The 12,782-nt window shown below is 36.9% G+C and overlaps 1 protein-coding gene across 1 annotated transcript in view; it reads right to left on the bottom strand.

Moving 5' to 3' along the window:
• Window positions 1-12,782, bottom strand: part of tex264b (testis expressed 264, ER-phagy receptor b) — a 41,852-nt gene that overhangs the window by 22,835 nt on the left and 6,235 nt on the right. The window contains exon 2 of the mRNA XM_039674183.2: window positions 8,678-8,899. Within this exon, the coding sequence (XP_039530117.2) occupies window positions 8,678-8,899 (222 nt within the window). The remainder of the gene's footprint in view (window positions 1-8,677; window positions 8,900-12,782) is intronic.

Genomic DNA, 12,782 nt, shown 5'->3' on the forward strand with positions numbered 1-12,782 from the left:
TATATATTATATTTCGATATATCTAAATATGTTTGGTGAAAGGTAAAACCTCCGAAATCTCTGTGTAAACAATGCGTGACAGACGCGCGAGAGATCACTTCCGGCGTAACGTTGGAAACGGTTCAGTTCGGTTCAGTTGGACATCTGATTCAGATCAGTTCGACATAGCTGTTAACAAGAGGTAAAAACTATATAAATACTGTTCGTTTTCTCACACAAACCGCTCGTTTCGTGTCTTAGGCCATCAATGTGTACTTACATTCACATGTCATTAAATCATGTTTAATTTGGACTTCTCTGTGCATGCTCTTTTAGGAGATCCCCATAGACCTCCATTATATGACTGACAGACAAGAACGGTTTGACGGAAAAATGTCAAAATTGAAAATACTGCGGAAACAAAGACACCTACATCTTGGATGCCCTTGAGGTAAGCTAAAACATATCAAAAATTAATTTCAAAGTGAACTATCCCTTTAATGGTTTTTGAATCTATACAGTATAAAAATAACTTACAGATTATGGAAATCCTTCAACAAGATCAAACGGCACTAAAAGGGGTAATTCACCGCTGGCAAGATTGGCTTTTATTAAAACTTTGCTGTCTATGCAGTACTAAGGAAATGTGCTACATGACTAGAGAAACAGAGAAAAAGGGCTATGATGCTCTCTTTTACCAAAAAGGTTTAGGAAAACTTCAATGCCCATAATGCATTGGGATAAAAAACACGGAAGTATGGTAGTTTTCATGAAAGCACTGGAGCTCTTAAAATCTTTTTGCTGACAAATAAACAAGTAACACAGAAAAAGAGTGCACATTTTCATTGAAATATACTCCTAACATTGTAACAACTCAGTGAAATTAGACTTTAAAAGTTCTGTCTTGCTAAAAATAAGTATGCAACAAATGCAGTTGCTTCATTTATTTAGGGGGAAAATTCAGAAAAGAGCAGGCTAGACAAGTATAGCTTGTGTAAATTCATCACACGTTCTGCTAATATGACACCCCTTCACCTGAAATACCAAACAGCTAATTAAGAAACCAGGCAACTGAGACTGTGAAAACACAGCGTGACACCCGGTTGTCAATTCTATCCGAACTAGATGTCAGTAAAACACCCTGGAAGGGAATTTAATCTTAATTAAACTTTTCCTTAGTTTAGTCACATTTTGTGCATCTTTGTGTGGATTGAGGAAAGGCTGCAAAAAATATGTTGCATCTCTCCTGCAGCGTGACAATAGGAGATTATCAAACATGGAGCTTTTTTGTAAGCAAACAGTGGGAAGGTTTGGTTCATGTTGTCATCCTACTCTAATAATCTTTAGAGGAAGCTTTTGAGCTGAAATGTCACTTTGGCATTTGGAAGAGTATTTTTTTCTGGTCCAAGAAGTTCATTCCCACTTTGGTTGTTTGATTGTGGATTCTCTGCTTAATGCTGAAGGATGGAGAGGGACACAGAGATAGACATAAATGTGTGGTACAATGGGGAAAGTATCAAAATTCAGATCAGAGCAAAAGTATTTGACATTCCAGGTGCTGATGTACCGACTATCAGACATTGCAATACATATTCCAGATGACAAAGCAGACAGTTGCGCACACGATCAAGAATATTGAGTAGTTTGAGGTGCGAGTTCATGACAACCTGACAACAATCAAGCAGGAAACAGCAAACGTACATGCAACACCTTGTTTATGGAGGATTTCAATGCAAGTTTTTTTTTTTTTACACTTTTAAAAAGAGTACTTATTATGGAAATAATGTACTTTAAAATAATTAGAAATTAAGAAATGCAAACTGAATGTAATTTTCCTGACACTTAATTGCTATTAAGTGGAAATATATTGTAGTTTAAGTTTATATTAAATGCAATTTTGTGAACTTTAGGTTCATATACATCTAATGTCTTTTGAAATATGGTTAAAGTGTACCGACAAGCTTTTATAATAAACTAAAATGCACTTTGTTGAAGCTTGAGTATTTAAATATACACTCACCTAAAGGATTATTAGGGACACCATACTAATACTGTGTTTGACCCCCTTTCGCCTTAAGACCTGCCTTAATTCTACGTGGCATTGATTCAACAAGGTGCTGAAAGCATTCTTTAGAAATGTTGGCCCATATTGATAGGATAGCATCTTGCAGTTGATGGAGATTTGTGGGATGCACATCCAGGGCACGAATAAATGATCCATTTTAATTTCTAGGCAAACTAACCCATTCATTTTTATTTCTTGTTGACTTTAATGTGATGTTGTATGTTATAAAATACTCGATTGAAGTATTCTGACAGCTCAGGAGTTGGCCTTAAATCATTTGAGGTACTTTTAGAGCTACTTGCAGAGATGTAACTTTGGCTGAAGTTGCAACAGTTGTTCTAGTTAGTCAAATGTCACCTGTGCACTGGATATCTCAAATAGTGCCACAGATTCTTGAATTGGACTGTCTGTCAGCCACTATTCATCCAGTGGAGATAATGAACTTTCGCCCAAGAGTCAGTTTATCTAGGTTATCTTGCAAAAGTTTCCTGGATATTTCACCATTCGTTTTTCCTTCTGTTTTAACAAGACATCCCAGATAATGAAACGCCACCCCACAGCATGATGCTAACTCCACCATATTTCACAGTATAAGTAGTGTTTTCTGAGGTGTTAGATTTGCACCACACTCATTTTTTGGCAAAATAATCCCACATTGCAACTGGGTCACTATTATGCTATTTCCCGGTCATTTAAATTTTAACACAGTGCCTATAGTGGAACATCTAATAATAATAATTTATGCATTTGTTTGACTTTTTTCTGTTCTTTAGTCTTTATTTTCACAGTTCGCAACTTGAATAATGAAGCCTTAATTAGGAGGGTTCAATCTTGAATATGTGTTTGTTACTTTAAAGATTCCCATTATAATAGGGAATATAACTGGAACGAGGCAATTTAACAAGCAAGCGTATCCTCATTATGGCTTTAGCAACACTAAGACAAAACAACATAGTTCAGCGATTTAAACATTTTTAACATAAACAATGACATTAAAATAATTAATTACGATTTGCAGTGCTTATGACTAAAGCTATCCCAGAAAACTAATGAGTGAATTATAATTACCAAAATACTGAACTGCAGTGGAGAGATAATATTGTCAAAACGTACGAAACAATTGCCCTTAATACCATGTATTTTAGATTTGATCTGGATCAATGAACTACCGTTGTGTCTCGAGAAGAAATCAAATTGCAGGACTGAGGTTATGAAAAGATCAAGTCATAATGAGCATGTAGTGTTATCTCAGCACAGGTAACCTGAACCTCCTGGATCAATACACACCAGCAGGAGAGCAGGGAAGCAAGCAGCAGAGTCTTAAAAAGATGTTGTTTCTCCTGTGTAGTCACATAAGAGAAAATGAAAGGCTAAGACTGACCAAATATTGATCCCATTCATTCAATCATGATGTCCAGACAGACACTTTCTGCCATCTCTTGCCCTTCCTGCCTTAGATGAGGACTATTGAAGTTCTGCGTGAAGTGTGTGTGTTATACGATTGATGTGAAAGCTTGTTCTCTATGCATGCTGTCAGGATGTCTGACGTGTGTGATGATTCCCGGAAGTGTTAAACTCAGGTCAGCGTATCAGAAACGGTTGTTAATGGGTTGTCTGCATCAAATGACAAAATGAACTTAATTGAAATGACATGGAACAAGTCACGCATGTCTAGTGAGAACATGTGTGGTGAGATTTTTTTGGAAACATATTTGAAGATAATATTTGAAGTAAAAAATTCCTTGGGTCCATCATCCGATGCAAAATTTATAGGATTTTTTTTAAAACTTGGCAAAAATGAATACATTTATTAAAAAAAAAAAAAAATTCTATTAAGCAAATTCAACAATTTGTCATGATTTATTATTATCATCATGATTTAATATGCTGTAAATAATCAAACAATTTACATTTGCAAACATTTTTTCAGTTTACTAAATCTATTCGCACTGGTATGAATAATTTTAATTGCCCATAATTGTACAAAAATACAGATCCTGAACATTAATTTTTTACATTTTTTTTAATTTAAACTTAAAGGGGAGGTAAAATGCCATTTTCACACCAATGTGATGCTCAAATGGGCAATGCAGTTTTGAGCATTTCATGATCGCCAGATTGGGCAAAGGGGGTTTAGCAGACATGGGCTGCTGTAAAAGGTTGTCATATTAAAATTAAATCTATGATGTCTGAGGATCACAACCCGGTCAACAAGCTGCTTTAACAATAAAAAAAAAATATATATAAAAAAATATTTATCTGGTACATTTTTAAAACAGTTTAAAGTAGTAGCTGTTTTCAGCCAGGAACATAACGAAAGGGTAGTGAATTTGAACAATGCAAAAAGGTTAACTCTTACAATCTAATTACATGTACAATCAAGGCATCAGATGAAAGCTTATCTTCCAATCTTTTGAAAGTTTGTTTCTAGCATAAAGTATCAGGGAGATATGGCTCAGGATTCATGAATATAATTAAACCTTTTTAGCATGTTTGGGTGATTCCGGGGAGTTAATTTGAAGAAAATGTGTGTTGTACTCGCCTAATCACTGGCTCGTTGCTAAGGTGTTGTCAAGGTGTTCTAAGTGTTTTTAGAGGCAATTTTGATGGCCATCACATTTTCTCCATTACAACTCTCCCCACCATCTGTCCTCAGTGTGAACGCAGCCAACAGACTCATGCTCCTTCAGCCTTTAGATCTGTCAGCTCAGCTGCTAGATTGCTTATCTCCTCCTGTTTGAGTCCGTCCCCTTTTTCATGCATGTTTACTTTCTATCGCTTATAGAAATATTGATACCACCATTATAGGCTAAAGAAAGTCTGAAGAACATTTGTGTAGACCAATTGTAGTTAAATGCTAAATTTATTATCACAACCAATAGGGATCATCGTTATATTAAATTATTCCATCTGTTTGGGAATTGTTTTTTTAGTAAGTATGGGCTAAGACCAAGCTTCAGATTATTATTCTAGTAAATGTCTGTGGTCTTTAATGTGTCTTGTGTTAAGTGAAGTACTTAATTTGTAGTTGCCTCAAGATCTATTGATGCTGTGTGATAGACTTTCAAGAATAACTGAGATTGTATTTAAGATTTTATATATCTGAATACTCTGTAATCAATTATTAACGTGCGCTTCCTTATACAATGTTGTTTGTCTTGAATAAGTGCACCAAGAAGTTAGCTGTGGAATTATGGAGGATTTGGCTTGTGCGTGATGTCTCAGAATTGAGAATGTGAGAATTGAGATATGGATTTTTCCAGAAAGGTTTGCTACAGATGAGTTAAATCATTTTTATATTAGAGACGTGCAAAGTATACACTAATATTCAAAAGTTTGGGGTTGGTAAGTCTTGCTTGTTGGTAAGTTACTTTTTTTTTTAAGTTTTTTTTTTTTTTTTTTTTTTTTGCAATATTATCAAAATTTATTTTTTTTTATTTTAATATTTTTTAAAAAAATAAGTTTTTCATGGGATGTGACACTGGAGTAATGTCTGCTGAAATTCAGCTTTATATTTCAGCAGCCATTACTCCACTCTTCAGTGTCACATGACCCTTCAGATATGATTATCAATGTTGAAAACAGTTGTGCTGCCTGATATTTTTATAGAAACTGTGATGCATTTTTATTCAGGATTATTTAATGAATAGAAACCTCAAAGAAAGCAGCATTTATTTGAAATAAAAAAGAACTTTTGTAGCATTATGAACGTCTTTACTGACACTTATAATCACTGTAATGAATCCTCCTTGCTGAATAAAAATATTTATTTAGTATTAGTATTTTGTCATATTATTAGTGTTGACTGACCCCAAACTTGTGTACACTACAGTAATAATTTGTTATATTTATATTTTTCTTCTCCTCCTTACCGCTTTTTCTGAAAGTGTATAAGTAAATAAAAAAAAATCTTAAAGTCCTTAGCTAAAGCACTCTGGCAGCATGTTTGCAGCAAATTTTTAGATATAAAAAATGTAAAAACAAACAGTTCAACGGATCATATCAATGCACAAGCTGCTCGTTGCATGGTCTGTTTTTTTTTTTATCAAAGTCTTATACAATATGCTGTCGTGTTGCATGTTCAGCAAGTGAGGAGGAAAAAACGTTCTTTTTGATCACATCAAGCGTCAGACAGCCACAACTCTTTTAAATAAAGCCCGAGATTCAGATCCAACGCGCCTTTGTTTACGTTACATAACCCAATCCACACAGTATATCAACATACATTGCATAGGCATCAAATCACGAGAGCCCCGCGGATACCCGACCATAATCGACACCTAGGAGCCTGCCAAACAAAGTTTTTTCCAGAGCCAACATTCGTTCTGCTCTCTTGATGCATCAGTCACTTTTAAATATATCTTTTAGAAGCAAATATCCATTTTAAACAGCCTTCAACAAAAGGCAAATAATTCTCATCATGAATAATCCATGGCAGAGGCTGTCTGTCCGTAGCTTGTGTGGGCTGCAAATGATTGAACTTTGCGTATACAGTAAGAATGAGTAATTTGAAGGCAGTTGGTGATGTGAGACGGAAGGTTGGTCCTCTCTTGTTCGTGGGCAGATTGCACAGAGACTCTTCTAATTCTGACTGGGACAGTGTAAGGGAATCCCTATGGCAACCAGACCCATTTCTGGAGAGGTCGCTCAAGTGGGAACCTTTGTGTTTTATAATGTGCAGAGTAACATTTTGGTAGGGCATTACCAGAATAATTCTTCACCCTTGATTTAACAGAATTGTGCATGCTTTTTGGTCACAGTTACTTGCTAAGGCAAGCATCACTATTACTGTTCTTAAGCTTAGGGTTTATGGATTTAAACAAACCGATAATACTAACTGTCTGAACTGTTCCATGCAATTAAATGAAACCTTTTCAACACAGAAGAATCATATTGAACTGATTTGTTGCAGTGTTGTATGATTTCATTTTATGCGTACTAAGATACAACGAAAATGTCCTATGCTATCTCACGACCAATTCGTACAAATTCGACGCATGATTAAAAAGTGTCTAATTCGTACTAATTTGTACGACCTCACTGTCTAAACCCACGTGATGGTTAGGTTTAGGGGCGGGGTGAGGGGTAGGTCATTCGTACGAATTCATACGAATTGGCCAATTCGTAAAATATGTACGATTTAGCAAAATCTTACTAATTCGTACGAGTGAGGTCGTATGAATTAGTACGAATTAGACGCTTTTGAATCATGCGTCGAATTCGTACGATTTGGTCGTGAGATCGGGTTGAAATGTCTGAGAAGTTTTTTCAAAGATTTAAATGCATTGAAATTTAAAATTTAAATTGTATTTATTTAAAGGGGTGGTAAAGTATGATTTCACTTTTCTAATTTTAGTTAGTGTGAAATGTTGCTGTTTGAGCATAAACAACAGAATCAAAGTTACAACGCTCAAAGGAAGATATTTGCTTTTAAAGAAAAGGACTTCAACAAACGGCTGGTAGGGACTACATGACATTCCTCAAGGGTTAGTGACGTCACCAACCATAAAATGTACACAAACCCCGCCCACGGGAACACGCAGTCCATGTTGAGAAGAGGAAGAGTGGTATATAGACCACATTTGTGAGTCAGCTCAAACTTTAGCATGCATTTTTTCACATCCAATAGAAAGTCACTCTGTGTGCATCTCTCAACAGTTCCTATATGAGTGATTTATAGATTACATGACAGAATATTCTAATTGAAGACAGTTAGCAACATAGATTCATCAACTAACCATTCAGAGACGTCCTCTTGTGTTCTACATGTCATGTCTTCTTGAGCATCTCCATGTTTGACTGACTCCATTTTAACATTAAAGGGAGAACAGTTTCTGTCATTTTAGTGTGTCTGCGTGAGGAAATCGCAGCTGCTAACACAGATTTAATTTTAATATGACAACCTTTTACAGCAGCCCATGTCTGCTAAACCCCCTTTGCCCAATCTGGCGATCGTGAAATTTGCCCATTTGAGCACCACATTCATTCATGTCGGGAGTTGGAAACAGCTTTCCAAAGCCAAATTTCCAGAAAAGTTTGCTCCGACTAGCAAACACTTGGTCCATGGCGATTACATAATAGGATTGTGTGCTCTGAAGCTCCGCCTTCCTTGACGTGGTAATCTTCTCTGGTTCATTTGTTCTGTTCAGTCCGTCGAAGTCAGAGCGAATAAAGTCAGAGATGCTTATTCTGTAATTCTAAGACTATTTTTCTATTCCATGTCCATTTTTTTACCCCTAATCAAAGAACTATAAAGGACTTTTGAGTGTGCATCTTTACTCTCGAGTTCAGCTTTCCCTTCAACAGAAAATCTTTCTGTCCTTATGCACCATCTCTCCATTTACCTCCTTCCCAATTCGCAGTCCTGCAACTCTCATTTGTTGCTGTCTTTGCCCTCATGCTCTGCACTTCTCTCTTTTTGTCCTTAATTGCTATGATTAAATCTACTGCTTAATAATTACTGTCTTCATCCCACTAGATAGAGTCCAAAAACACTAACAAACTCGGCGTTCATTCCCTCACTACCTCTGTGCGGCAATACACAACTCATGTTGAAGTTACTGCACAAACACAGCATTCCAGTGAAGTTTTAGAGAGCAGGCATTTGGTGAATGATGAAGAAGAGGAAGTTACCTTGATGTAGTAGTTCAGCTGTGGATAGACCCTCTGCACCCCCAGGAAGATAGAGAGAGGGGTTCGGTGAGGGAAGGAGGCCGTGACGACATGTGTAACCTCTGGGAAAGAGAAAACCCGAAAACCGTGCTTCTCGTACAGCTGCTGCTGGTCCTCATTGGGTCCGTCCTCACCTTCACTCAGAATACTGCCCACAGCATAGCGACACTTCTGTGCTGGAACCTACAACACACATTTCGAAGTAGGATCAGTGTGGATATTGAAATCTTGTGAAAGGTTTTTATTTCATCAATGAAGACAATAATGAAAAAGACACACTGAAGAAAATGTGACTAGATAACACACTGCAAGATGTAAATACAATATTGCAGAAGAATAAACTGTTTCAGAGAATAGTCGAGTATTTAAAATTAAATGCATTGTTAGCAGGGTATATAGCCCACTCATACAAGATAAAAAAAAAACTTTTATTCAGCAAGGATGCATGAAATTGATCAAAAGTGACCGTAAATGGTTAAAAAAAAATATATTGAGAAGCACAACTGCTTTCAACAATGATAATAAGAAGGAATGTTTCTGGAATCACCAAATTATGATTTCTGACGCTGAAGACTGGAGAAATGATGCTGAAAATTCAGCTTTGCATCACAGGAATAAATTACATTTTAATATATATTCAAATAGAAAACAGTTATTTTAAATGATAATAATATTTCACAATATTACTGTTTTTTTTTACTGTATTTTTGACCAAATAAATGCATCCTTGGTGAGCTTAAGAAACCAAATAACATTAGCATTGAAGCAGGCTTATATCAAAGACAATAAACACTTCTCTTGCCAACAACAAACGCACAAAAAACGTTCCCAACCCCATTAAAACCCATCAACTGCCTGCAGTAATCAGCAAAAAGAGCCATACACATCTCACAAGGCTTATCTCATGCAACAAATAAGCAGGAAAAACTCCCTCCCTCTTGCTTGCGCAGTTGTGTTCAAAGACAACGGGGAGCGTGTCCATGATTCAGTGAGTCACAGAGGAAAAGCTATCTTAATGAGAATAAACAAAGCCACGGCTGAAAAAGCATATAAATACAGGATTAGATGTAGTTGCATGAGCAGGTGGCATTGTGTGGCGAAAAAAACGACAACGAAGCTATAGTTTGATAAGATGGTGCATTTGGCAGCTTCGAGACCAGCGTGTGGACGGATGCCCAACAACAGTCACTTTTTATGCACACCTCTTGCTTTTACCAACTGAATGCATATTGCAAATGAGATGGATTGCATGACCCAGTCTCAGCTTGGGTTTTTGGTCCCTTGAGGATTCGGAGGGAAGAGGGCTAGCTCACTGAAGACAGACTGTGACAGATGAAGGTCTGTTTAGAAAAGAGGCTGGAACAGTTCCCAGAACATCCCTCCTTTCATTTGGAGGAAAGTGTTCATTCCTCTTGTAGTCTTCTGGGTCACTTCCGGCCTCCTGCCGAGCCTTCCAGGAATAAATTGCACTGCCAGTCAGGTAAAACATCAGTCAGAGAAAAGCAGATAACCAGATTAGTTCAACTGGTTTTAGTTTTCTTTAATGTGTGCAATCGTTCTACATCCTAACTCTTTTAAGTAGTCTACTCACAGCAGGAGCATTCTGCGGCCCAGGTCCGCGGGAGGTCTTGTTTCTTGGTGCGCTCCCAGCAGGTGTTGCTCACGGGGAGTGTGTTTTAACAGACTGGCCTGTCACTAAGCCTCCATTTGCTCAAAGGCTTTGACACAGATTGTGACTAAGTCTCTTCCAACACGGCATTAGATTATAAATAAATGAGACCACAGCAACAAAAACTCTGAACTGCCAGAGACCATGTTCTGTCAACAGTTTATTTTTTTTACATGATGTCAAATATTGCAGGGGAGCATAAATAACGATTCATTGGTGCATGTTATTCCAAAACATAAAAAAGGGATGTCAAATAGATTCATTGTGATTAATCGCATCTAACATTAAAGTAACACCAGGTAACTTTTCAACCTTCATAATATATTTCCAAGTCTCTTGTGATGGTATGGTACATCGACTTACAATAGGTTGAATGACATGTCTGCCATAGCCTGACGGGGTCTGTAGCGTTTTTAATCGTACTTTTAAACTTAGTAGAACTACAAAATTCAACTGCTTTTACTGCATATACGTCACTTCCACCACCACCCCCACTTATACTTACACACATGACCTGATTTATACGAGGCTGAACTGGCCGTGTGACAAAGCGGGCATAAGATGGACACGAGCGCGAGTTCACGGGCGAATTTAATAACGCGGAGCAATATTAACCAATTGATCCATATGGCGCTCCGGATTATAAGGCACACTGTCGTTTTTTTGTGAAAATTAAAGGCTTTCAAGTGCGCCTTATAGTGCGGAAAATACGGGTACTTATATATGTGTACACTTGCAATAAAACACAACATTGTGCTTTTGTCACACTGTATACTCTTGACAAACTGTAACCTTCAAATGTCACCCAATCTGCACAGAGCACTAATCTGCATTGATCAAAAAAGAAAATCGATTGTGATTTTAATGGTAGTATTATTTTATACAGAAATCAATTATTTATAATTCAGATGAGAATATTGTTACATTGTTAATGTTAATTGCAATTAAGGAAAACAAATATATTGATCTGAAATATAGCAAAATAATTTTAAATTAATTCTGGTACAATTACCAAACATATTACAAGGTCTTTTTATTCATTTAATTAATAAACTATACAAAACTATTGTCAGTGCACTACAAATAAACTGGTTCTATGCCTTTATTAAAACTTATTTAAAAAATAGGGTTAGGGTTGTATTTTTGTTTTGTTTTTCCCTCCATTGTACCGAAATCGTACCGAACCGTTCTGAAGTTGAACCGTTCTGTGTACCGTTCCACCCCTAATATGAACACAAACTTTTGTTACCTGCGATTAATCGCGATTAATTGATTTGACAGCACTAAAAAATGTATAGTTTAATCCCGATGGCCCTAAATTATTTTTCATTGAGTTTCTTGTTTTGTTCATTTGAAGGCAAAATGGTGATGCCTATGGAGTCCAACCAGCAACCAAATGACTTTTAGGATTCACTCAGCCTTAACCACTACATCATACCACACATTACAATAAACTACCAATAACAATACCAGTAAGTCATACTACAAAAGCTCATACAGACTAATTTTATTTAGAGTTGCAATGTGGGTACAGGAAGGAGGGTAAACAGAAGGGTGGCATGTTTAGTCCCGACTGAGGTAAACATCTGAAAAGAAAGCTTGTAGACAATGAAACATGGCAAGAAAAAATAATGAACTGACAGGACGACAGAAGTACTGATGAGCATATGTAACTGTCAGAGTAGCGGTTCTGTTTTACTTTTGTCGTTTTACTTGTCAAGCAGCAATCAAATCCATTTCAGGCAAATGTGCGAAATGTCACTGAGGTTATACAGTGTTGCAGCAGTCCTCTGGGGAAATGACTCCAAAATACCTCGGAAAAGCAGACTCATTTATTCATCACTTCAGACGCACTTTAAAAAGCTCTCGCATCTTCCCTTCCCCCTCGCTGTCACTGCCGCTATCCGCGTCTTCACAGTGGACTGCCTTTTCATGTTCCTGCCATCCTCAGACAGCCAGGATGCTGTGAAAATACTAATAGTTTTGATGGCGAGAGCCAGTTGGAATTCTGTTACAAGACGTCTGTTGACAACAGGACGCTTAAGTTCCTCACCGAAAATGGCAGTCTGTTGACATTATCTTTTCTGTCACTAGTCAGATTTAATCAGGAGTGATGAATCGTTAAGATCATCACAGTAAGCTATCAAGCTCATCAAATAATTTACAGTTGTCAATAACAGAAAGCACTCAGTTAGGGCCCTTCTTTGACATGAGTTAAAGGCAGCTCGGCATGTTTCTGTTACAATCCAGAATATAAAATTAGCTTTCTAAGCATGAAAGTATGTACCTCAAGGGTGATTTTAAATTACAAACTTTAAGGCAAACTGTCAGAAAAATGTGTAAAACAATGGTACCTTGGTACCATGGACACACTTTGTACCTTACCTACTCCTAAAG

This window comes from Pimephales promelas, chromosome 21, assembly GCF_988280905.1.
Source record: "Pimephales promelas chromosome 21, fPimPro1.hap1.1, whole genome shotgun sequence".
Classification (NCBI taxonomy): Eukaryota; Metazoa; Chordata; class Actinopteri; order Cypriniformes; family Leuciscidae; genus Pimephales; species Pimephales promelas.